General features: G+C 43.1%; 1 protein-coding gene across 1 annotated transcript in view; it reads right to left on the bottom strand.

Moving 5' to 3' along the window:
- Nucleotides 1–27,294, bottom strand: part of JARID2 (jumonji and AT-rich interaction domain containing 2) — a 235,351-nt gene that overhangs the window by 32,103 nt on the left and 175,954 nt on the right. The window contains exons 5-6 of the mRNA XM_071553208.1: nucleotides 15,782–15,958; nucleotides 3,082–3,326 (exon numbers count right to left, since the gene is read on the bottom strand). Of these exons, the coding sequence (XP_071409309.1) occupies nucleotides 3,082–3,326; nucleotides 15,782–15,958 (422 nt within the window). The remainder of the gene's footprint in view (nucleotides 1–3,081; nucleotides 3,327–15,781; nucleotides 15,959–27,294) is intronic.

Raw genomic sequence — 27,294 nt, 5'->3', positions numbered from 1 at the left:
TTTTCATTCAAATTGGTAAGAAAATACTTTGCTACTGGAGGTTGCAGAAGAAAATTTATGATGGGAAAAAAAGGAAAAAAAATCATAATTTTGACTTACAGGCTCCTTATTTTCTGAAGTTTGAGGTGTCTGTGTGGTGTGATTTAAAGTTTTTTTCTGTTTTGTGTAACACAACTGAACACATCTAACCCTCTGCAAATCAAACCAACCTGGGCTGTGGCCAAAATTGCTCTGCACATTTTTCCCTTCAGAACCACCTTCCCAAGTGACACCAGTTGCTTTTCACAGCGATTATAACCATTCAGAGTTTGAGGATATGGAACTTCCAAGCGCTTCCCACGAGTGTTCCAGGGAGTTGGAAGAATTAAGAAGTGCATCCTTATGTTTTTGGGAAACTTGTTCAACACAAGTGATGAGGAGAGAAGGGGAAACTGCCAAGGTGAATTAAGAACTGCCCTGGAGAGGCACAAATATCACAGAATCACAGAATCATAGAATTGATTGGGTTGGAAAAGACCTCCCAGACCATCAAGTCCAACCCTTGGTCCAACTCCAGTCCCTTTACCAGATCATGGCACTCAGTGCCATGGCCAAGCTCAGTTGAAAAACCTCCAGGGATGGGGAATCCATCCCCTCTCTGGGCAGCCCATTCCAATCCCTGAGCACTCTCTCTGCAAATAATTTCTTTCTGATCTCCAAGTTCAATTTCCCCTGGCAGAGCTTGAGCCCATCGTGCCCCCTTGTCCTATTGCTGAGTGCCTGGGAGAAGAGACCAACCCCCACCTGGCCAGAACTTCCCTTCAGGCAGTTCCAGACAGTGCTGAGGTCACCTCTGAGCCTCCTCTTCTCCAGGCTGAACACCCCCAGCTCCCTCAGCCTCTCCCCACAGCACTTGTGCTCCAGTCCCTTCTCCAGCCTTGTTGCTCTTCTCTTCTCAGTTGGGTTGGAAGAGACCTCTGAGATCATCAAGTGCAACCCTTGATCCAACCCCACTGTGATCACCAGCCCATGGCACTCTGTGCCCTGGGCTGGTGATCACAGTGGGGTTGGATCAAGACATGTCGGATTCTCTGCCCCTGGAGGTGTTTCAGAGGACACTCAGTGCCACCTCCAGTCCCTTCTCCAGCCTCGTTGCTCTTCTCTGGCCCCACTCCAGCCCCTCAATCTCTTTCCTGACCTGAGGGGCCCAGAACTGAACACAACACTCAAGGTGTGGCCTCCCCAAGGCAGAGTCCAGGGGAAGGGTCACTGCCCTGGGCCTGCTGGCCACGCTACTTTTGATCCAGACCAGGATCCCACTGGCCTTCTTGGCCAATTTATTGGAGACAGCCTTGTGGAACCCAGATTTGAGTTAGAAGGTTGTACCAACCCAGTGGAGGCACTTCAGGAGAACTGAACCACCACTGAAACACAGGGCATGAAAATATTTCCTCACCAAGAGCTTTTCTTTTTGCCATTTTTGATTTTCAAGCCATTGACTGAGAGGTGCCTTGACAGCCCCACAAGGTGGCAATTCCAGCTCCACTGAAGGTCAGCCTAGTTACAAGAATCATAGAATGGATTGGGCTGGAAAAGACCTCTGAGATCATCAAGTCCAACCCTTGGTCCAACTGCAGTCCCTTTACCAGATCAGGGCACTCAGTGCCACGGCCAAGCTCAGTTTAAAAACCTCACAACCTTTAGAGCCAGCAAATAAAGACTGTCTCTAATTGGCTCATTGAGAATTAACCAAATTAACAAAAAACACTTAAAAGGTGCAAATGCAGCAAACTTTCAGCCCTGCCTGTCCTAGAGCAGGTGCTCTGCTAACCCAGCCCAGCCTGAACAAGGACACTGAGCAGGGATTCTCAATGTCCTGTATAAAACCTCATCTGAAAGCTGCTCTTTGACCCAATCCTCAAAAAGAAGTCAAGACAAACCATGTCCAAATGCCATCACAAGCACTGAAAGCCTGGTCTGATAAACCTCCACACCCAAATCTGAGCCAGGCTGAAACAAATCTCTTCCTGGATTTTTTGGCTAAAACAAACCTCTTGCTGGATTTTTTTTCTGAAACAAACCTCTTGTTGGATTGATTGTTTTTCTGACACAAACCTCTTGCTGTTTTTTTTTTTTCTGAAACAAACTTTGCTGGATTTTTTTTGCTAAAACAAACCTCTTGCTGGATTTTTTTTCTGACACAAACCTCTTGTTGGATTGATTTTTTTTCTGAAACAAACCTCTTGGATTTTTTTGACTAAAACAAACCTCTTGCTGGATTTTTTTGCTGAAACAAACCTCTTGTTGGATTGATTTTTTTTCTGAAACAAACCTCTTGGATTTTTTTGGCTAAAACAAACCTCTTGCTGGATTTTTTTGGCTAAAACAAACCTCTTGCTGGATTTTTTTCCTGAAACAAACCTCTTGGATTTTTTTGGCTAAAACAAACCACTTGCTGGATTTTTTTCCTGAAACAAACCACTTGCTGGATTTTTTTGCTGAAACAAACCTCTTGGATTTTTTTGACTAAAACAAACCTCTTGCTGGATTTTTTGACTGAAACAACCCTGTTGCTGGATTTTTTTGCCTGGTTTCAACCAAGTAACATGGAACTGTAAGAGCTTCTCCCCCTGGTACACCCACTGTGAAGGAGCCAATATTCTGGAGCATCTTCTCTATGCACTGGGCACAACATTTTTCCCCAGACTTTGATGCTGGTGCTGCCCACGCTCAAGACAAAGCACCCCAGTGCAGTGTGAGGTTCTCAGAACAGCAGGAGCCTCTCAGACAGCCCAAGCAGACCAGCCACACACACGGGCAGTTCATTCTTGGCACTGCCAGCATGGAGGGCAGCGAGAGTGCCAGTCAGAGAGGGGAACTTTGCTCTTTCCTGTGTATGGACTGAGTGATGCAAATACAGGGTTGTAGAGCATCCTTTATCAGACAGACTTCAAATATATGTACATTTGTATTTTTTTCCTTCTCCCTTTCTTTCTCTGTGACCTACAATGAACATGCCATGCTGGATGCCCACCCAGCAGTGGCACAAGCAGCTCAGCCCCCCCAAACCCCGCGTTTCCCACAGCAGGGCAGAGCCATCACCTGTTTCCTTAAGTCCTGAGCCGATCTGTGCAGGGTGTGGTGGGTGGTGGCAGGGAGCCCTTTGGAGGAGCCCGTGCTGGCAGGGGCAGGGGGGGTGGCAGCAGCAGCAGCAGCGGCGGCGGCCGCGTCCCGGCGGAGCTCGGCCCTGGGCTCGCCGCTCCGCTCCTTCCCGGGGGTGCCCTCCTTGCCCTTGGCCTTCAGGGCAGGCTCCTTCTCCTTCGAGGATTTGCTGGACCCATTGAACACTGGAGGGGAGGAAAACAGGTTATTAAGGAGGGGGAAAAATACACAAGACCAAGCACTTTGTTCAAAACATCACAATCTTCTCTGCTCTCAGTGTTGGGTATTTAGTGTGTGTCTTTTTAGAAAAGGAAAGGGGGAAAGGAAAGGGGGAAAGGAAAGGGGGAAAGGAAAGGGGGAAAGGAAAGGGGGAAAGGAAAGGGGGAAAGGAAAGGGGGAAAGGAAAGGGAAACAAGAAAAGAAAAAAAAAGGAAAGAAGAAAAAAGAAAAGAAAAGAAAAGAAAAGAAAAGAAAAGAAAAGAAAAGAAAAGAAAAGAAAAGAAAAGAAAAGAAAAGAAAAGAAAAGAAAAGAAAAGAAAAAAGAAAAGAAAAGAAGAGAAAAAAGAAGAGAAAAAAGAAGAGAAAAAAGAAGAGAAAAAAGAAGAGAAAAAAGAAGAGAAAAAAGAAGAGAAAAAAGAAGAGAAAAAAGAAGAGAAAAAAGAAGAGAAAAAAGAAGAGAAAAAAGAAGAGAAAAAAGAAGAGAAAAAAGAAGAGAAAAAAGAAGAGAAAAAAGAAGAGAAAAAAGAAGAGAAAAAAGAGAAAAAAGAAGAGAAAAAAGAAGAGAAAAAAGAAGAGAAAAAAGAAGAGAAAAAAGAAGAGAAAAAAGAAGAGAAAAAAGAAGAGAAAAAAGAAAGAGAAAAAAAGAAATGAAGAGAAAAAAGAAGAGAAAGAAAAAAGAAAAGAGATAAGAAAAAAAGGAAAAGAAAAAAGGAAAAGAAAAAAGAAGAGAAAAAAAGAAGAGAAAAAAAGAAGAGAAAAAAAGAAGAGAAAAAAAGAAGAGAAAAAAAGAAGAGAAAAAAAGAAGAGAAAAAAAGAAGAGAAAAAAAGAAGAGAAAAAAAGAAGAGAAAAAAAGAAGAGAAAAAAAGAAGAGAAAAAAAGAAGAGAAAAAAAGAAGAGAAAAAAAGAAGAGAAAAAAAGAAGAGAAAAAAAGAAGAGAAAAAAGAAATGAAGATAAAAAAGATAAGAAAAAAAGAAAAGAAAAGAAAAGAAAAGAAAAGAAAAGAAAAGAAAAGAAAAGAAAAGAAAAGAAAAGAAAAGAAAAGAAAAGAAAAGAAAAGAAAAGAAAGAAAAGAAAAGAAAAGAAAAGAAAAGAAGGAGACACAAGGCGAAGCACTTCATTCCAAACATCACAACTCTCTCTGCTCTCAGTGTTGGATATTTAGTGCCTGTCGACTTATATTTAAAGTTAAACCAGTATAGAAACAGAAGCACTACTTTGCATATTTCTTTAGATGAACAGATTTTACTAAAGTGCTTCCTCTGCTTGTTAACACACATTATCTTCAACACCCAAATTAAATACAAGGTATATTTGCTGTTTTGATTGGCCTAAATTTAGAATTATGAGTTTGATTTTTTATTTATGACAGTTTTAATTATCTTTTTTTCCTCTAAACATAACCCAAACTGAAAAAAAAAAAAAAAGATTTGTTTTTACACCAGTGCAGAAGGAAGGAAACGTTCCATGAAAAAGCATGTTTTGTTTTCATCAATACCCAAAGTGCTGAATCAAACTGACAGCAGCTACAGCAGAAGAGCTGCAAACAGGGGAAGGTATTTCTGCAAAGGAAGGGAAATACTAAAACCATTTGGAATAGGTCACATTAAGCAGTGCTGGGACCTCTGCTGAGCACCACGACCTTCGAAGAAATATGAACACAAACCATTAGTTTTGGTACAATAATTATTGTGTGAATGGAAACAAGCAAGTTTTCACCCTGTCCCTCTGCTGAGTTTATTTAAGAACAGTCCCTGCTCTTCTGTTGTCAGGGAATATGAAAAGCTGAGAGTTAAAAAAAAAATCTATTTCTCTGTTTGTTAATCAAAAATGTGAGTGGTGCCCCATCTGACAAGGTTTAGGATCCAACAGCCACACCAGCAGGTGCTGTCCTGCCTTCTGCTCATCTACTCTTGATTTCTACCTTTTTTTGCCACAGTTTAGGAGAGGATATAAACAAGAAACTTCATAAATACTCCATAGCATAAGTATATAAAAGTCATTTATATTATACACAACACACATCATCTGTTTGGGAATAATAATAGAATTAAATCACTGTTCTCCTGTGAAATGAAACCCCTCCCTTGTCACTAAACACGACAAAAACACCTCCCCACCTGCTGAGCCCCTGGGGCTGCCCCAGCCAGGCCAGGATTGCTCAGGGATTGGGGTGGGAATTGTGTAACCCAGTGATGGAACTGATAAAATCACTGCCAACCCCTACCAGGAAGTTTTAAGGAGCTCTCCCATCAGGTGGAAGGTGCCAGAGATGCACAAAGCACAATTATTTATTTTTAATAAGAGATAACACAACCAATAATGGCAGCTTTGTTAATATGTTTTATCACTGGGAGTGGCCCCTTCCTTTGGAGGGAGCAAATTGTACATCCTGATCTGCTCCTACAGAAACATTAAACCAGAGAGATGTTTTCTGTAATCAGTTGCCACTTTATAAACCAAAGATCAGAAAACAGCCAAAAAGCCAAATTTCACACTTCTCTGGTGCACCAAAAAAAAAAGTGAACGTGAGACAAAGTATATTTTATATGCAACAGCTCATTAATTTTAAGTGCCGTGGGAACCCTGCCAGTTTTACCCTCTGAGTAATTATCTTTTGTCTTAATTTGTAAGATTCTTGAAAGGGAGAAGAGAGAAACAGGAGAGAAAAAAATGTTCAGTCTCACAGGAAAAGCTTAAAAGTCTGAAAACACAATAAAAGGAGATGTAGATGCAAAACAGCTCCAGCCAAGCTGGAGTTAAACAGGAGATGGTACCAGTTTCCATAAAAATCAGTATAAAACCCTCATAGTTGTTATATCCAGAAATGGGTATCAAACCTTTCTGCAGGAGTGACTTCTGAAAAATTCACACCCATATTATGTGAACAAGTATCCAAATATTAACTTGGTTAATTACAAAACACAATCCTAATTCATGTATTTGAGAAGGGAAAAAAATCCTCAAGACTAAGATTTTGTTCCCATCTGACTAAAACTGTTGAAGCACATTATTTAGAAAATAAGTAAGTTATTTAGTGCAATACAACCAGGAAGATGGTTCAGTGAAAAGATGAAATCACCAGGCAAGACCAAAAACTCCTTCCCAAGAAATCTCAATGTAATTGATAAATGATAAGACACAAACACCCATTTTTCAAAGGAAACAGTAAACCCCAAGAATTGCATTAAATATTACTGAGAGCAAATCTGATTAAACAATGAAATGATCACTGGTTCTTCTGTGTCCTCTTATGCAGCAAACTGCACTCCCTTCCCACCTGACAGCTCTTCAATGCTTGAGACACTCTGGAAATCAGGAAAGCTGCACCTTCTGCTTTACTGCCCCAGGCAGAGCCCACCTACAACTCCCACAGCCCGTGGCACAATATCCAATTTATGTCACTGTATTTCCTTGCTAAAGTGCAGTCAATAAAGGTTTCATCCTTGAAGCCAATATTTTCATTAAAAAATGGACAGAAGAAAGAAGTCCAACCCACCAGAGAGGTGAAGTTAACAGGACTGAAGCAGAAATTATGTGTACTCTTGAATTATGATTATTTGATGCACCTTTAACCGACTCTGCACTCCCAGACCAGCTTTGAGTTAAAGGTAAGGGCACCACCAACAGATGAATCAAAAGTGCAGGTGAATGATTAGTGTTCAGACACTGCAAAGAGAATAAAAGGAAACCCTTTCACCCACAGCCATCTGAAAGCTTGTTCTCAAAATGCTGAGGCCTCCAAAGCGATTACTGTTGTTATTATTGTTGGTGTTGTTATTGTTGGTGTTGTTGTTATTGTTGTTGTAATTGTTGTCACTTCATTATTGTTGTTGTCATTTTGTTATTGTTGTTGTTTTGTTATTGTCATTGTTATTGTTGTTTTGTTGTGTTGTTATTGTTATTTTGTTGTTATTTTATTATTGTTATTGTGTTGTTATTTTATTGTTGTTATTTTAATATTGTTGTTATTTTGTTGTTATTTTATTATTGTTATTTTAATATTGTTATTTTATTATATTTGTTGTTACTTTATTATTGTTGTTATTTTATTATTATTTTATTATATTTGTTGTTATTTTATTATTGTTGTTATTTTATTATTATTTTATTATATTTGTTGTTATTTTATTATTGTTGTTAATTTTATAATTATTGTTTTGTTGTTATTTTGTTGTTGTTATTGTTATTTTGATATTCTATTATTGTTGTTTTGGTTGTGTTGTTGTTTTGTTTTTGTTTGTCTTGTTATTTTGTTATTGTTATTTTATTATTGTTGTTGTTATTTTTGTTGTTATTTCATTATTGTTGCTATTTTATGATTATTGCTGTTATTTTTGTTATTGTTTTTGTTGTTATTTTATTGTTGTTGTTTTATTCTTGTTGCAATTTTATTATTATTGCTGTTATTTTTGTTATTGTTTTTGCTGTTATTTTATTGTTGTTGTTTTATTCTTGTTGCAATTTTATTATTATTGCTGTTATTTTTGTTATTGTTTTTGCTGTTATTTTATTGTTGTTGTTTTATTCTTGTTGCAATTTTATTATTATTGCTGTTATTTTTGTTATTGTTTTTGCTATTTTATTATTGTTGTTCTATTATCATTGTTATTTTTGTTATTTCATTATTGTTGTTATTTTATTATTATTGCTGTTATTTTTGTTATTGTTTTTGTTGTTATTTTGTTGTTTTATTCTTGTTGCAACTTTATTATTATTGCTGTTATTTTTGTTATTGTTTTCGCTATTTTATTATTGTTTTATTATCGTTGTTATTTTTGTTATTTTTGTTGTTATTTCTTTATTGTTGCAACTTTATTATTATTGCTGTTATTTTTGTTATTGTTTGTTATTTTAATATTGTTGTTTTATTATCATTGTTATTTATTATTGTTATTATTGCTATTTTTATTATGATTATTAGTATTCTTATTATTATTCTTATTATTCTGATTCTTATTATTCTGATTCTTATTATTATTATTATTGTTATTGTTATTATTATTATTACTATTCAATAAGAGTCCCAGAGTGAAATACCGTGGGCCTTTCACTCAGCAGTGATGAACAAATGCCAAGCACCTGCCCCAGCCCACTGAGAACTCCCAAGCCCTGGGGGTGTTTAACCCCTGCTGTCATTCCCTTTGGCAGGTGTGATGCCCAGGGATGCCACACAGTGCCCTGTGCCCCGGGGGAGTCAGAGCCCAGGCACCAACACCCACCGGGATCCCACACAGGGCTGGGCACCTCCCTTGGCACTGTGAGAAACAATCCCTACACAAACCAGTGCCAGCTGCAAACTGTGTCTGTAGGAGGTGCAGTAGAAAAATGGCTAAAAAAAGGTGTTGGTCAAGTCAAGCCCCAGATGTGCTCAGTTATTAGAGATTAACTGAGCACTTACTCCAGGAGCTCACACTGTAGGGAGTGATGAACAGGATGTGCTTTCAGCAATTTTCACAAGTATTCCCCCAAATTAACTGGCACACAAACACTGCTCAGCATACAGCCAGCAGCTAATTAATGATACCTACACTAATCAGGCTCTCCCTGTGTGAGCAGCACAATTATGGACTGGGTTCAGTCAACTGGTGACTCCAGGCACTCAGCAATAGGACAAGGGGGCACGATGGGCTCAAGCTCTGCCAGGGGAAATTGAAGTTGGAGAGCAGAAAAAACTTCTTTGCAGAGAGAGTGCTCAGGCATTGGAATGGGCTGCCCAGAGAGGGGGTGGATTCCCCATCCCTGGAGGGTTTTAAACTGAGCTTGGCCATGGCACTGAGTGCCATGATCTGGTCACCTAATGGTGGCCATCCAGGACCTGAAGGGAGCCCACAAGAAACATGAGAAGGGGCTTCTTACAAGGCCATGGAGTGGCAGGATGCAGGAGTGGCTTCACTGAGAAGAAGAGTAGGTTTAGGTTTGGTATTAGGAAAAAATTCTTTACTGTGAGGGGGTGAGGCACTGGAAGGGCAGCCCAGGGAAGTTGTGGATTCTCCATCCCTGGAAGTGTTCAGGGCCAGGTTGGATGGGGCTCTGAGCCACCTGGACTAGTGGAAGGTCGTGGTAGGGGGGTGGAACTTGGTGATCCTTAAGGTCTCTTCCAGCTCAATATAAAATCATTCTGTGGTTCTCTAAGATTCTCTTTCAGCTGTTGATTGGTGCTTTTGTGAAAGGCAGATTTTCTCTTTTTTCTGCTCTGAGCAATCACTGACTGTGTTAACCCAAGACTTGTATTAAAGCATGTCTTCCAAAAAGTCTAAAATATGTCCTGGTCAGTGTAGAGCAGGTCAGATGAGACTGAAACACACTGAGAGTGAATCTGCAGCTGATTCTGTTCTCTCTGGAGCCTGTAGGGCTTTTTGGTAGATTCTACCAGCAACAGGACAAGGGGGCACGATGGGCTCAAGCTCTGCCAGGGGAAATTGAAGTTGGAGAGCAGAAAAAACTTCTTTGCAGAGAGAGTGCTCAGGGATTGGAATGGGCTGCCCAGAGAGGGGGTGGATTCCCCATCCCTGGAGGTTTTTAAGCTGAGCTTGGCCGTGGCACTGAGTGCCATGATCTGGTAAAGGGACTGGAGTTGGACCAAGGGTTGGACTTGATGATCTTGGAGCTCTTTTCCAACCCAATCCATTCTGTGATTCCATGGGCAAGGCTTGATTCCCAGGCCCTCCTGGTGATTATTCCTGATATTCTATAGGGGTAACTGGGGGGGTTTGGCATGGACAGCAGAGCACTGAGCCCTCCTGCTGCTGGAGATGAAGGCACAAGGACCAGACATGCACACACATTACAGAGCCTGAGCTGCACAAAGTGGTTGCACATTCATAAAACCACTCAAAGCAGAGAGGGAAGATAAGAGTGAAAGGGAGAAGTTTTGTTTTCAGAAGGAGAAAAGGGAGCCTTGCCAACATTGGGAACCCGAGCCAGCGATTCCAATGCAAACCTCATGTTGTTACATAGATCATGTTTGGGAAGAGATGTAATATTAATCAACCTTCTGGCATGAAGTATCCCTTACTGTACAAAAACATTCCTGCTCTGGCTTTAATTCAGTTTTAAGTCACTGTGAAAACATTTATGTGGCTCTCAAAGTGAGTTAAAGGACCCAGGCAATAATTCTTTCCCCCTCCCAAAGGAACTCAAGCAATCATAAAACACAGTGTTTTAATACTGCCAACTGTTCTCCTTAAATGTTGGGAATGTTCAGACTTCCACACACCATTCCCAGAGAGAGAACCTGTCCCACAACAAGTGTCTGAGCCTCACACCAGGATAAAAATCCAATTTTTTTTCTGAGTACCTTCCAGCTCCCCTGTTCTTCTCCACAGGTCAGACACGGAGCTACTGAAAATCCACAAATCCCCAAATGTGCTGCGCCTCATTTGCATATTCAAACATGCAAATTACCTCAAAACGGGTAATTTTCGTGTTACATTTTTTTGCGGAAAAATTAAATGTGCAAAAATGTTTATTGCAACAATTACTGGTTCCATGGTAGCTCAACAAAAGGCTGCAAATCAGCCAAATAATTGCCTACCCATTAACTATTGTACCACTCTGCCTGAAATTTTCTCATTCTGCATTTTGGTTGGATGCAAAAAAATATTTTTCTTCTACATTTTTACCTCTTCAGGATTCATTTCACTACAAAGATGCAAAAACCTCTGTCTTATGCACCCACCCACAAGCACCAAATTGAGTTAAAAACAAAACTAAATAAAGAGTTGCAACCACAAATTATAATTCTTGCATAACACGCTCAAAGAATAATGTATGTTAAATATATGCCATTAAAGCCCAAGACACACAAACACTGCATTGAATTACATCCTGAAATTTAAAAAAAAAATATCTATAATCTTTTCCTGCATCATCTTTGTGTTACTACACATGTAAGGAAATGACTCTGCTAAATTACCCATTGCAAATGGAGAAGTGAAACATTCTGGTGTGGTTCTGGGGAGCCAGTAAAAGGCAGCACCAAAGCACAGGATAGTATTTCTAGCAATGCCTCCTCACTACTGCCAGAGCTGTTTTGAAATTTGAGCCCCAAGAGGGGGGGAAAAAAGAGGTTTATACCATTTTCTCCCTTGCTCGTTTCAGCCCAAAGGCACACAGAGTTTTCATCAACACACAGCATGAATCAGGAACCATTTCTGACCCAGGAGATCTTCTGGCCCTCTGGAGGTGGTTTGGTCCAGTCAAGGAAACCAGACCCATCCTCATGAAGAAGTTTGGATCCAAATAATGATGGCTAATTCTGGTCTCCTGGATGTAAATTAGAACTCCATTGTGTGTCTCAGACACCCAAACAGGACATTCTCAGGTATATCTGGGGATGTGCCCTTCTCTCCACCTTTGAGCTGCTGTGAGAAATCCCTAATTCTGCAATCATTCCTCTGGGCAAAATTAGCCAGCCATGATCAGAGGAACTGCTGGATGCACTTTCAAAGCTGCCTATGCCACTGTATGTGTGTGTGCAGCTCTCCTGAGGCACTTCTCCAGCCCACAAGCCCTTTCAGGCACAGGGATGCTCGTCCTCTTTTGCTCCTGTGATGGGACTGATAACCAAACAACTCCCCAAGTGCACCTTCCAGCTCCACGTCACAGCCTGTCCTGCAAAACACTTGGCACCTGCAAACATTTTGCTTCAGGAGCCTGAAGAAAAAAAACCTTCCTCTGTGCCACAGAGTGAAATCCAACCAGGATTTATTTAGTTGGGAGGAATTCAGAGAATTAGTTTTAAAGGAACAGAGACTTAAGCCCAGCCTGTTACCTACAACTTGGAATTTCCTCTGAGCAGCAGGGAGATGGGATTTGGGCCGAGCAGGGAGATGGGATTTGGGCCGAGCAGGGAGATGGGATTTGGGCCGAGCAGGGAGATGGGATTTGGGCCGAGCAGGGAGATGGGATTTGGGCTGAGCAGGGAGATGGGATTTGGGCTGAGCAGGGAGATGGGATTTGGGCTGAGCAGGGAGATGGGATTTGGGCCGAGCAGGGAGATGGGATGGGATTTGGGCCGAGCAGGGAGATGGGATTTGGGCCGAGCAGGGAGATGAGATGGGATTTGGGCCGAGCAGGGAGATGGGATGGGATTTGGGCCGAGCAGGGAGATGGGATGGGATTTGGGCCGAGCAGGGAGATGGGATGGGATTTGGGCCGAGCAGGGAGATGGGATTTGGGCTGAGCAGGGAGATGGGATTTGGGCTGAGCAGGGAGATGGGATTTGGGCTGAGCAGGGAGATGTGACTTAGGCTGAGCACCCCCCTGGAAAGACTTGGACATGGTTACATATCCCTTTAAATGGGGGGGAAACGCTTCTCCTGCCAAACATTGCCCTTTGCTCTCTAAAGCTGGGGCTGTGCAGCACATCAGCAGAGCCATGGGAGGAGGAGGATGAAAAGGCAGGATGGGGTAACCACCTGATGCTTTTGATGTATCTGTGGAAGCAGCAGGGTTGGAAGGGGACAGTCAGTTGGGCTGATCACTGACCTGGGGCACCAGGCCATGCCACGTGCTGTGTGTGCCTCCCACTCACACCTGGGTGTTCCCCACGGAGCTGCTGCCCCAAAGGTGCCTCACCAGGCTTGGCTGGAGCAGTTTTGGGGAGTGCAAACTTCATGGTGCCCCATATTGGCATCAGAGGAAGGTACTAACACGTGACTTCGCCCAGGAAAGTTGTTCTGGCCCCCTTTTAGCAGAAAGCAATCATCTGACACTGTCTAATGACATTAATCAAGCTCTGAACCTTTGTTGCTGCATGTCATAGCAAAGGCTTAGCGTTTTCAGGTCCAAAGTGCTTGACTACACATTGTACATTAAAAACAAAAGAGTTTAATTCATTAAAAATAGACTCTCACGCTACATTAGGCTCATTTGCTGCACCAGTCCCTGCTCTGCCTTTGTGTGTGGTCTCATTTAAAACACACACACATGAACCAGAACCTACTTTATTCACAGGAAACAAAAATACTATTGGCTGTCAACCAACATAACAGACACTGAAAAATGGGAATACCCCTGGGTAAGGAAATTTTAATTAAAAAAAAAAAGGAGAGAGAAGAAGGGAAAAAAGAAATTATAATGATGAAGCAGCAGCACTGCCTTCTCTGGGAATTCCTGTTTCGTCACCTTTGTCAAAACATCTCACATTGTCTCCTATGTGTTTTATAAAGGTCTTTTGCAGCTCTATTAAGGCAGCAGCTTCATTTACTCTCACTCTGATCTGTATTGATAAAGATTATGAAGCCATTAGATGGCTCATTATGTTTGCCTTTACTTACCCCCAATTAAGATTTCAGGTGTCTCCAGTTCTGAGCTAATTTCCAAGTGGGTGCCATCTGGGACATTCTCAAGGAGCATGATGAGCTCCTTTTGTAATGATATATCACATTCAAAACTCTAAGGGAGCAGTTCTCTTCCATGCAATCTCATTTTCCACATGTAGAGTTTCGTGCCTGCTGTTTTGGGGGGTTTATTTAGAAATGAAGCCCAAGTGCCAAGGTTTGATCTGTGGCTAGCACAGCATTAAAGCCCCTCATCACAGCTAGAATGCTGTAAGAAATAACATCCATTTGCAATTCCCCCTAAAACTGCTCACAAAAAGTGAGCTTTGGAGCTTGGCTATGTAATAAAACCAGATTCAGATGCAGGGATGAAAAAAAAAATTGGCCTGTGTAACAAAGGCACCCTTTATAGAGAAGTCCCTTTTGAAAAGTGGAGATGGGGATCAGCACAGGGAAGTAATGGGGATCTACTCATCTCTTCTTCAGAGCAGTGCAGCATGAATGAACAACAGAACTGCCAGCACAGGGCACAACCATCCCAAAAAGGGCACTGCAGAGAGACCTTCCTGCTAAAGGAGGAGAGCTGAGGGGGCAGCCACCAGAAAGATTCTCATGGTAAACTGAGACCAAGGAAGGGAACACAGAGCACAGGCTACATTTGGAATTATGACCAGCAGAAATGGCAAAGATGACACAAGAGCTCTTGCTGGAGAGAGAACCACAACACAGGATGCTGGGAGGGGAGCACTACACAGCCTTCAAACCTTCAGCATGGCTTTTGGCTCTTCCATTCCATGCCAGGTGAGGTTGCAGCACACACAGATCCTTTTTCCAAGGTATGGCACAAGGATATTGGGACACAGAAGCTGTGCCATGAAGGCAGCTTGGATGATCTGCCAATAAGTGACCTGAAGAAGCTTTTTCCCTAAAATCTTTACATCAACAGCATAAATGTAATATCTTAACCCTACTGCAATTGTGGTCTCAATGTTGCATGTGAGAAATGAAGTGTTGCCCCTGACACACACTTTGATATCACTTATGAATGCTGACATTTAACTCTGATAAAATAAAATCATTCTAAATTAAACACTGGTCACAAAAAATCCACAGTGTTTATACATATATGTGTGTTTAACTCTAGAATATGTCTGTGTACATACATACATATAGGGAGGGGATGGAGGGGGAGGGAGGGGATGGAGGGATGGAGGGGGAGGGAGGGGATGGAGGGAGGGAGGGAGAGGGAGGGGATGGAGGGAGGGAGGGAGAGGGAGGGGATGGAGGGAGGGAGGGAGAGGGAGGGGATGGAGGGAGGGAGGGAGAGGGAGGGGATGGAGGGAGGGAGAGGGAGGGGAGGGAGGGAGGGAGGGGATGGAGGGAGGGAGAGGGAGGGGTTGGAGGGAGGGAGAGGGAGGGGTTGGAGGGAGGGAGAGGGAGGGGATGGAGGGAGGGAGAGGGAGGGGATGGAGGGAGGGAGAGGGAGGGGATGGAGGGAGGGAGAGGGAGGGGATGGAGGGAGGGAGAGGGAGGGGATGGAGGGAGGGAGAGGGAGGGGATGGAGGGAGGGAGAGGGAGGGGATGGATGGATAGGAATGGGATGGACAGATATAAACCCCCACAATCATAGGATTGCTTAGGTCAAAAAAGACCTTACAGATCCAACTGTAAACTCCACACAGCCAAGTCTACCACTAAACCACGTCCTCAAGTGCCACATCTACATGACTTTTAAACACCTCCAGGGACAGTGAGTCAACCACTTCCCTGAGCAGCCCTGACAACCCTTTCAGTGAAGAAATTCTTCCTGATATCCAGTCTAAACCTCACCTGGTGCAACTTGAGGCCCTTCCCTCAGGTCCTCTGGCTCGTTGCATGGAGAGGAGACTGACACCCACACTGAGAGATAAATACACAGAGTGTGTGTGTTGTATGTATAAAATTCCAGCCCTGCAGCTGGAGCTCTGCCACAGAGTTCAGACTGTCAGAAGAAACAGGTTAAAGCACAAGATGCTAACACTGCATCTCACTCCATCCCTTTTTCCCTCAGATCCAGAAGAACAGACATGGATTGAGCACATTCAGGTCACGTATTTCTTGACCAGGGGGTGCAGAACAGCAGCATTTTGGACCTACCTTGCCCATTTGGTACTTGTTTATGCGTTTTTCCTTTCCTAGGGGTTGACTGGCATGATGATGAAGCATTGTTTGTGGCTGTTTTTGTGTCTTCTGTCTCCTCCTCCTCCTCTTCTTCCTCCTCATCATCCTGAGAGCTTCCAAAATATACCATGTTGCTGGGCAGGGCTGGAGAACCTGAGGATTATTATAAAGAAATGGCCCATTAGCATCATTACAGTCACTCACTGCACTAAGCATGTTGATCATAACCCACCTTGGTGTCAGGAACAGCAAAGGGGGGAGGGACTCAGAGATGGAGGTCACTCCAGTGCATGACTAACTAGAGGGGTTGTTATTTATTAGTTTTTACCAACAGGCTGTGCATGTGCTTGAAAAGCAGGGCCCTCCTCCCCTCAAGCACATTCTATTCATACCTCAGACAATCAAACAGTCTTGCTATAAGCCCTAATTAATAGTTTTGTGTGTTGAGGAAAAGCACTAATGCACATGCTTCGTTTCCATTGCGTGCTCAAGTGCCTTACTGAAGCCTTAACACCCCACTAGAAGCTTGCAGCTTTTCCAAACAGGAATAAAAAAAAAGAACAAAAAATCAATCTGCACCATGGCAATATTCTCAGGTTATCATTTAAGTAAAGCATTAGCATTTAAACTTCCCAGTGCTCTGCACACCTCTACAATGCTGTGCACAATGTTTTGTAGTGTGAAACAAAGAGAAAAAACAAGGCATTGAGATGCCTGTTTGTCCAGCAGTTTCCTGGCAAAGGAGAGAAAAGAGCAAAGGCCTCCTGATTCCCTGTGTGCTCCTCTTGAGGATGTTGCTTCTCATCTCTTGATTACTTCCCATGATCCTTCCATGGATTTTAAATGTATGGATAAGTAATGGACACTTTCCCAATATCACTCTATTCAAAATGAGTCCCCTGCCTGTGTTCATTGAATCCAACCATTAACCCAGAACTGCCAATTCCACTCCTAAACCATGTCCTAAGTATGACACCTGCATGGCTTTTAAATACCTGCAGGGATGGAGATGCAACCACTTCCCTGGGCAGTCTGTGCCCCTGGAGGGACATGTGCCCCCAGAGCCTTCCACTTACTCCCAATTATAAAAAATTTTGGTAAAGGAAGGGAAAAAATTGAGTCAGCAGACATGGATAAAGGCAACTCTTCACTTCAGTTGTTTTCCTGTAGCTAAATGAAAGAAAAGGACAAAGAGAACTGGGCTACAATGAGAGGTAGTGGCTCTTTGGCTGGTGCTTCCTTGGGAAGCACTTCTGGCTTCAAGCTCTTCAGAACTGCAGTTCTGTGCTTTGGTTGGTTTCCAGCTGTTGGTGTTGCCATTGCCAACAACCAACTAAAGCTTATCTTTTGGTTCCATATTTTCTGCTCCCACCAGGTTTGTCCAAAATACTCGACTCTAAACCCCACATTTTAATGAATGGATACCTAAATACAGCACAAAAACTGGGATGGGCTGTTGGTGCAAGGAATTGTCCTTTGTTAAATATCCTGGGATGGAGTTAATGCTCTTCATAGTAGCTGGAACAGGATTTGGGTTGGATTTGTGCTGAAAACAGGGCTGGTAACAATGAGGTGCCCTAAAGGGCAAGATGATTCTTCCCCCCTCAAACATTATTAATTCATCCATAAATATATGGACACACTTGGCTGTCCTAAGAGGAAAGGCTTCTCATGCCACAATTTCATATTTAGAGAGACTAATGACCAAATTAAGACTGCTGACATATTCCACTGCATGGAAGCTGGAGCAGCTCACAGCAACAAAAAGCCTTCCCATTTTTCATGCAAGCCCAGAACTTTCTGGCAGAGTTTTTTGGCACCCTCTAAACCATCAACCAGAGCAGGTAAGAGGTGCTGAGAGGCACATTAATTCTCCTGCTTGGAGAAGTCTCAACAGCAACCAAGTAGAAGACTCTAAAACAGTGCTGCCTAAAAAAATAAATGTTTTTAATTCCATCTAGGTACCCAATGGATTTAGAAGCATCAGTTCTGCTCAGTCTGACTCCATCAGTGCATTGACAAACAATGGCATAAAAGAAATTTACTGTTAGGGACCTCAAAGTTACATTCAAACACAGACTGAAATCTCTCTGTTATAATTAGAGAAACAGAAAATTTTGAGACACTCAAATAAGAGACTAGATAAAGTGTCTGATCTCTAAGCTTCATCTTCCCCACAATCCAAAGCTTTTCTGGCAGCAGCTTTCAACAGCAACCAGCAAAAAAAGTATCATCTGCAATGCAAATGCTGTTATTACAATAGCAATCTTTTTTTTTTCTTTTCTTATTAAAGCACAGAATAAAATGCAGTGCTGTGTTACTGCTCAGAAAGGAGGGAGAGTCTTACCCAAGTCTGGGAGCAGACACAAACTTCACCCAACTGTAATCTCAGGGCATAAATCTTCTGTCAGAATGACATTTTTTAATTCTTTCCAAGCGAGAGCTCTGAACAACAATGGTTCAAACTGCATTCCTGGGACAGCTGGGACTGTTTGGGAATTTGGGAAGTGCATTTCCAGAGAAATCAGAGCAGCAACATCCAATAACACAGGAGAGTCCTGCTAACCCTCCTTTATTGATCTGAGTGCTCTGCAATATGAGACCTTGGAGAAAAGCTGCTGTTCAGGCTGGGGCTCCTCCCCACCAGCTTTTCCTACTTATTTATTAAACTTGACTTGCCAAACAGAAAGAAGGGGGAAAAAAAGTCTGGACTTGCACATTTTTGTTCTATTTAAGCATTGTTAGGGATGGAAGATGTTGAAAGAGATCTAAAAGCTCCGAGTTTTCTTGCTTATATTTTATATCAAAACTATTTTTATCATCACCTTTTATAATATGACTTCAGTTCTGGAATAGCCTCAAGTAATTTGTTCACAACTATGTGTTGAACTGGTTCAAACCATTTTCACTTTAAGCCTACGTGGCTAAACATGTCCAAAAGGCTGAGAAAACACTGGAGATGTGAAGAATGGGGGCAAAAGGCTGAGAAAACACTGGAGATGTGAAGAATGGGGGCAAAAGGCTGAGAAAACACAAAATGTGAAGAATGGGGGCAAAAGGCTGAGAAAACACAAAATGTGAAGAATGTGGGCCCAAGAGCTGGGCTGTTCTTTCCAACTGCATCAGTTGGTCAAATAAAATATGTTGCCCTTCCCCAGAAATCTGGCCTGTCCTCAGCACAAGTTAAGAACATGATTTTCCTTACACACACATTTGGTTGAGTTGCTGCTCTCAGGTTTCTCAGGTATTTACCATGAAAATGGTGGGTGACAGCAAGATGGTAAAAGCCCTCTGAAAATGGCAAGAGAAGGAGGAAAAATGCAGGTTCACCAGACACAGAACATGGAGCTGTAAAATGCAGAATATCCTTGATAGTTTAACTTTACACAACACTTTTTTTTTGTCTTTGCCTGGATCCATCAGCAACACAAACCCCCTGGGCAGCTCTGCTGGGTCCCTCCTGCACAGATTTCCAGCCAGGCAGCAAGAGTGGAGATGAAGAATCCTCCCTCCTCTTCCTCCTGCACCAAAGCATGATCCTCAAAGCCTACCGAGTGCCATTAGGATTTAATTAATGACTAAGAGCAAAGGGGAGGAGCTGCAATGCTCCAGAGAGAGGGCAACACATGCACTGGGAGGTGCTGCCTGCCAGGTCTCCATTCCAGGGGTGTCATTCCTCATTTTCTTGCTTTCCATCCCCAAGGAAACAGCAGGAAGGTCTGGGGGAGAGTTAGGAGAGCCTGTGGGTGTGTTGAATTGCACAGGACTCCCTCTGTGCTGCAGTGGATGGAGGGGGACAGGACAGGGACAACCCTCCCAACCCCACCCTGCCAAGTGCCCAAAAAGCCTCCTTGGCACTCAGCAAACCTGATGGCAACATGGAAATTAAATCTGACTTCTCACGATTTATGTAGAAGACATTCCATACAAAGAACCATCCAGACTGTTGGTGGCTGTGTGGACATTTTTCTTGGCATCAGAAAAGTCTATAGAACATGCACCTCCATCTGGCCTCTTGCTCTTACTCCTGTGCCACCACCCCAACTGTGGCAGTGGGATTTTTTCTTTGTGGGGCCATGTGGTGAATCAGATCAGGGAACTGATTCAGATTAAAACCCCAGACTAAGGAAATTAAAGTCCATTAATAAATGCTATAAATGCAATGCAACGTTACGAGCTCTCGAGAAGAGATTTGGAAAATTTCTGTGCACACTTTTCCTTATTGAACATACACCACAACACATCACTTTGTGTTATTAAACAAAACATTAACCACGGTGTGTTTCCAATCTCGTGCAGGAGCTGCACGTTTCACATCCTGTCCTGCTGATGTCAGGCACACCATTCCTAAATGCTTTTCTTTTCCACCCCTCAGACAGCTGATTTATTTTGCATCTCTGTTTATGGGAGCAGGAATCACTGCCCTGTGATCACACACCCCACTGTGGGGGGCAAATTTTGAGAAGATCATTAATGGCCAGTTGTCTTCTTTAAAGCCGCTCACTGTGGTCACAATGAGCTATGAATTGTTACAGAAAGGGAGGACAGGCAGCTCTTTTCAAAAATTAGCTTTGAAGTATGTTTGGCAACTGTTTCCATCAGTATCTGCAGTTGCATTATTGAAATTCTCTCTTGAGTATTTTTGTCTTCCCTCCTATTGTGAGAGCAACACAAAAGCAAATCTAACTATGTAGGAAAAGCCATTTACCACAACTACACACACAGCGTGGCCTAATGCACATGAAAGGATGACAAATGTATTTCATGTCCTCTGCTCTAATAATTTGATGCTTATCCAACAGTAAGTACAAAGTAAACTGTGTTTTTATAAGTCATGGTGCTGCTTTTAGCAGCTTTCTTGGAAAGATGGTACCCTTTGCATGGGCAAAATTCAGGTTTTCTCCTACCAGAAATGATGTTTATGCAGCCTGTGCACACACATGCACTGACCTCAGCAGCAAGTGCCTGGTTAACAGAATAAACTATACCCTTTTTCAGCCACTTTATTTGACTAATGAGGTTATTACATTTTGGTTGTTTGTTTTTTTTTATTTGACCAATGTGTAGTTTTCCCCTCTAAATTATGGTATGTTTTGTTTCTCATTAAGTGACATTAACTTTTGTCTTGGACTGACTAAACACATTAAAAACCCCTCTGAATTTGGATCTGAAGAGTGGAATCAGAAGTATGGGAAGTGCATGTGCTTTGCCAAAAACACTATTTCATTGCTCTTCAGAATTAGCTGGCAGTGTTTCTGCAATATTTACTGAAGTACAACCCAAATGTTTTCATCTGGACAGGATTCAAGCCCTGGTTTGCTGCAACCACAACAAAACCCATCTCAGTCCAAGAGCCTTCTCTGTAATTTGGGCTGTGGTTTCTCCAAAATTGGAGGACTCTTCTCCATGAATTATTTACATCACCTCCCCCTCTAGCTCCTCTCTTTCTTTTTCCTCCTAAGAATTAAACAGAACCCAGATGTGCTTGGGGGAAATCCTCGAAGAATTTGAGACAATCAGGATGATTTAAGCACGAGGCAGGTGGGACTTAAGCCTGACCCAATAAACTACACCAAGAAAACAGAGGTTTGGCTTCTCCAACACACAGCCCCATTTTGCAGCTTTGGGCAGGTGGAAAATCCTTCCCTCTCCAAGGATGTGCTGGCACCTCCGTGCTGAAAATTCAGGGCCTGCTTCTCCACTTGGTTTATGTCTTATTTGTTCTATGTCCCACTCATTACATTCTGGCAGGACAACACCAAGTCCCTGAAGTGCAAATAACTGTAATTTATGCCCACGTTTTATGGTTGTTTTACCAAGCAAGACTAAAGGAGAACAAACTGCATGAACTCCCCAGGAAAGAGCAATTGCTCTTGCCTTGGGTGACTCCACCTGCAGGAACAGCCCCAGAGGGAGCTCCTGGTGCCTGAGCAAGGGGAGGAAAAGGCTCTGCCAAATACAGAAATTAAACAGCTCAAACACACTGGTACTCAAACACTTCCCCATCGCCAGTACACAAATCACAAGGTGCCCATGGCTAATTTATCAGCTGGTGTAGCAGCAGAAACCCCATTTTCTTCTCAGTCCATTCTTTAAAGTAGTAGAGTTAAAGTCAAAAAGCCAAAGAGAATATTTTCCTTTTCTAAAGAAAAGGAGCAAGGTGGGGGAAATGCATGAAACTCTCAAAGGTTCACTTTCCAAACTTCTCACATCCACAATTCACACCCAACACTCTCAAAGCACTTTACCCCCAGTGAACCCCCAAACCAACTCTTTCCACACACACTTCATCACCCAACTCTATTTTCCCCTCCACCACAACCAGCATGGGAGTTTCAATCCCACCATGGTGCCATTCCCAAAAAGCCACCAGGCTGGGTTTCACACCCAGGAGATCCTGGGCTGCATTCCTGGCACAAAGTCAGTCCTCTGGGCAAACTCTGGACCTGTGGTGTGTTCCCAGGGCACAGAAGCAGCTCAGGTTTCTGGCTGGCATGAAGGGCAGGAATTGCCTTTGCCAGAACACTCAGAGTGCCCACCTGGGCAGAGAGGTTTGGAAGTGCTGCTGCCATCCCAGCACTCAGATTTGATGTCAGTAACTCATCCATAATCACCTCCAGCTATGTCAGTTATATACAGAGTTACAGATTTATCCTGATTTTACAACAAACTAAGCAGCTCACTGAGGGACTCAGAGTGAGTCTGTGCCCAACCCAAGGGCTAAACCTCGAGGTTAATCTCCCATTTCCATCAGTTCCCTCCATCCTGTGGGCTTGGGCAGAGAGGTAGACATTGAAACCTTTAACACCAGAAACTGGAGAGCAAGAAAAGCCTTTGATTCAGCTGGAACAGCACACACAAGATGCTTCTGTGTTGCTTTTCAGCACCTCTTCCCACCTCCTGCATCTCCCAGTGGGCACAAACTGATGGGAAGGCTCAGAGGTGACCTCAGCACTGTCTGGAACTCCCTGAAGGGAAGTTCTGGCCAGGTGGAGGTTGGTCTCTTCTCCCAGGCACTCAGCAATAGGACAAGGGGGCACGATGGGCTCAAGCTCTGCCAGGGGAAATTGGAGATCAGAAGAAAATCCTTTGCAGAGAGAGTGCTCAGGGATTGGAATGGGCTGCCCAGAGAGGGGGTGGATTCCCCATCCCTGGAGGTTTTTAACCTGAGCTTGGCCGTGGCACTGAGTGCCATGATCTGGTAAAGGGACTGGAGTTGGACCAAGGGTTGGACTTGATGATCTCGGAGGTCTTTTCCAACCCAATCCATTCTATGATTCTATGAAATAACATCTCCATGTGCATATTCAGTAGAATATTCCACAGGTGGCCTGAACAGTTGCACATGGGAAATACCTTCCATTCTCTACTTCAGTATCACTCCTGGCTTTAAAAAAAGAACTTGGAAATTGTGAGATTACAGTTACTAAATACAAAATTGTTTTTATGAAATGGTTTGTGCAATTAAGATTCAAAACCCTGAAATTTATTCTTGTCTTTTCAATCCATCCTAAAATTTTAGTCTCGAGTACTAAATGATTTAACAGCAAAATCAATACAAATTTTAATTTAAACAAATTATGGTATGCCTGCATGTTTTAATATTGTTTTTGAATTACAGAAACTACCTCAGACTGCTCCCATTTTTGGACAGCACCAGCATTTCCCTGCTTTGCTTCCACCCCTATCAAGCTGCAGGTATCAACTGACACAGAAAACTGGGATCAAACTGGGATCAAACTGGGATCAAACTGGGATCAAACTGGGATCAAACTGGGATCAAACTGGGATCAAACTGGGATCAAACTGGGATCAAACTGGGATCAAACTGGGATCAAAGCCCCCTGAGGCAACCTAAAACATTTAAAAAAATAAAATGCCTGTTTGAAAGCAAACTGTGAGAGGACTGGGACACAGAGAGTTAGAAATTACTTAATTTCAGATAAACATGTTATGGTGACATTTATTATTCTGATTTTGCCCCAACTGTAATAAATCATCAGATCATTAAGTCAGCAGAGCACCCAAATAAAAAGAACAATCATGTGTTTTGCAGAATAGAAGGACCTGAAAACTCAATTTGTGAGATCTCAATTAAACCATCTTCATTTAGGAATCCCTGGAATTCTCTAGCATGGAACTCCCAGAGGCTCAGCTTAATTAGAAAATTGATCATGGGAAAACTTCTTAAAATGTAGCCCTCCTAATCAGGGCCTTCCTGTTATCACTTTTTGCCAAAGATCTGTTGCTCCCAGGGAGTTGTCTCTCCCTCCTCCTTTAGCCTGGTATTATTACAGCAATATTTTAACCTGTAAATAATTACAGAGAGCAAAGGTGGCTGAAATGCCCTGTAAGAGAAGCTCTTAAGGAAAAGCTGATCAGAGGCAGGAAATTCAGTAGAAGTGAAAGCCACTGTACAGCCACACAGAGAGGACACACTTGTATCCACACTCTGCTGAGACACTAAATATGCCTCTGGCAAAGGGCACAGAGGCTCCTTCAAAGAAGCTGTTTAAAGATAAGAACACTGCAGACAAACACTTCAGAGATATCTGGGCTCTTCCCTTCCTTCTTGTGTTGCAAATTCCAGGTCATAATTCAACAATAAAAAAAAAAGAAAGAAAAAACCCATCACTTTTTAAAAAGAGGGATTTTAAAATAATAGAAAGCCAAGTCTGGTCAGAGATGAATTCCAGGGTGCTCAGGTATCCATCAGCTGTTACAGCTGTTTCATTCTGCTCCACTTACCTTTAAAGAAGTAATTAGTATATTGTGGTATCAAATCAAGAGTTTAAAAAATAAACTAATTAAAATATGTCTCAAGCCTTGGTATTCTGGATAATGAAGCCAAGCAGGTCATCTTGGTTAAATTATTTCCCTTTGAAATTACAGGATGCTAAAGAGGGGGAGGGAGGGAGTAACTGAAAATGATATGAATAATGAGATTTTCCTCCACACAGCAAAGCAGGTAAATGGGATGACTTCTCCCAAGTATGGGATCTTACACACATGAAGGGACTTCCTTCCACGCTGTTGGATGGCAATGCTGCTCCAGCACTGACAGAGCAGAGCTGCTCCCACCGAAACACACCCTCCTGCAGGAGAGCAATCAAGAGTGGACTTGCAGTGGTGATGGGATTTTTAAATTTCTCTGTTTAAAAACAGAAAATGAAAGTACACACTGACATGGTGATATTGGGTCAAAGGTTGGACCTGGTGACCTTGGAGGTCTTTTCCAACCTTCACAATTCATCATTTTATGGTGGGACTAATTTCCACTGCACTTCTGCCACTGCTGCTGGGTGTGGTGGGACAGGGGCAGAGACAGGACCACAGAGCTGCTTCCCCACCAGTCCTGCTGAACATTCCCTTGCACAAAAACAAACTTTGGTTGTGAATGCAGGGACTGTATAGAATCATAGAATGGATTGGGTTGGAAAACACCTCCCAGATCATCAAGTCCAATCCTTGGGCCAACTCCAGTCCCTTTACCAGATCATGGCACTCAGTGCCACGGCCAAGCTCAGTTGAAAAACCTCCAGGGATGGGGAATCCACCCCCTCTCTGGGCAGCCCATTCCAATCCCTGAGCACTCTCTCTGCAAAGAATTTTTTTCTGCTCTCCAACTTCAATTTCCCCTGGCAGAGCTTGAGCCCATCGTGCCCCCTTGTCCTATTGCTGAGTGCCTGGGAGAAGAGACCAACCCCCACCTGGCCACAACTTCCCTTCAGGCAGTTCCAGACAGTGCTGAGGTCACCTCTGAGCCTCCTCTTCTCCAGGCTGAACACCCCCAGCTCCCTCAGCCTCTCCCCACAGCACTTGTGCTCCAGTCCCTTCTCCAGCCTCGTTGCTCTTCTCTGGCCCCGCTCCAGCCCCTCAATCTCTTTCCTCAACTGAGGGGCCCAGAACTGAACACAACACTCAAGGTGTGGCCTCCCCAAGGCAGAGTCCAGGGGAAGGATCAGGAGCATTTGGAAGGACCAGGACCTAAGCTGGTGCTAACTTAATTTTTTAAAAAAAAATAAACATGAGGGATTTATTGTCCTGGATTTTACCACTACTACACTTAAAATATTCAAAGTGCTGAACTGTGCCCCTGTGAGTGAGCCCTTATTTCCATGCCATTGTATGAAAGTGCAAACAGCCAGGGCTGCACAGATGCATCTGCAGAGATGTCCCAGCATGCAAACAACCCTGAATCCCTCAACACTCCAATAAATAACAGCACAGAGGCTCCAAATCAAAGCAAACCCCTTAAAAAAAATACAAGTCTATGCAGGGTTTAAGTAAACTTCTGACTCTTCCCTCTCCAAGCTCACCAGGTACCACCAGTGGAGTAGCACTAAACTGAGCAGTCCAGTGCCCTGGAAAACCCTTGTGGGACCTTCATGGAGCCACATGAACTCCCTGCAAGCAGATTAAGAACCAGCTTCCAACTCTTTCTTTTTTTTCCAATGGGCACACCAAAAGAGACAATCACCTGGAGCTAAACCTCCCAAGAGGCCAAATGGGCACAACCTCAGGCAGGACCTCCTGAAGGACAGAGCAGTCCAGGCACAGAAACCAGAGCCAGGTATTGCCAGTCAGAACAACCCACTCCTCCTCCTCCAAGCCACCACAGCATCTCCTGCTCCTCCACAGAAGAGCATCTGTCCAAGAACATTCCTCCACCTCTTAGGCTTATCCAGGGGTGATGGAGCAATAAGTTTGTGGAGGTTCTGAAACCAAGGCAAGAGCTTCCCCTTTCTGCTGTTCTTCAGACTGTTCAAGCAGACCAAGTTGTGCCATGTGTGGCACTCGGAGCAGATTTCCCCTCGTGGTTTTTAATATAATTTTAATTGTGATCTTGTCTCTGAATGCATGTGTTGTCTGAAATACAGGAGCACTGCTGCATGCTGAAGAAATTAGGGATGATTTGCAAGTTCTTAATTGACAGTACACAACACCAATTATGCCACAGATGAATAACAAAGAAGAAAATTACAGGTGCAAGAGCTAAACAGCCACTGATTAAAATAAAAACAACAGAATGAAGCACTGGAGTAGGACAAAAGTAACCCCTGTTTCCCATCTGAATTGTTAAACCAGAAAATAACAATGGGGAAAAGTGATACACACACACAGGTTTCCTTCCTGTAAGTCCCAAGAGAATGGAGGATCCATAACAGACATGAATCAAGACTGATAAATCAGCAACCAGGTACCACTGGCCTAAAATCTCACAGAAGAGAAGGAAAAAGAAATCAAACCACACTTCATTAAGGAGGGAAAGCCTCAGCAGGAAGCTGTGGGTGGTGGTGTTGACCACTCATGCTCAGAGATGCTTTGACAAACTTCAGCACCAGAAACTCAAACACAGGCTTTGAAAGATTCAACCCACTACAGAAGATTTTGGCAAACAATCCACAAATCCAGACCCTACAGCTGGTAACAGGCCAAAACAAGAGCAAGAGGCACCATCCCAGCACATCAGTGATGGAGCAGTGACC

The sequence above is a fragment of the Pithys albifrons genome, chromosome 4, assembly GCF_047495875.1.
Source record: "Pithys albifrons albifrons isolate INPA30051 chromosome 4, PitAlb_v1, whole genome shotgun sequence".
Taxonomy (NCBI): Eukaryota; Metazoa; Chordata; class Aves; order Passeriformes; family Thamnophilidae; genus Pithys; species Pithys albifrons.
The sequence above is the reverse complement of the archived record's forward strand: the minus strand, read 5'-3'. Positions and strand labels throughout refer to the sequence as shown.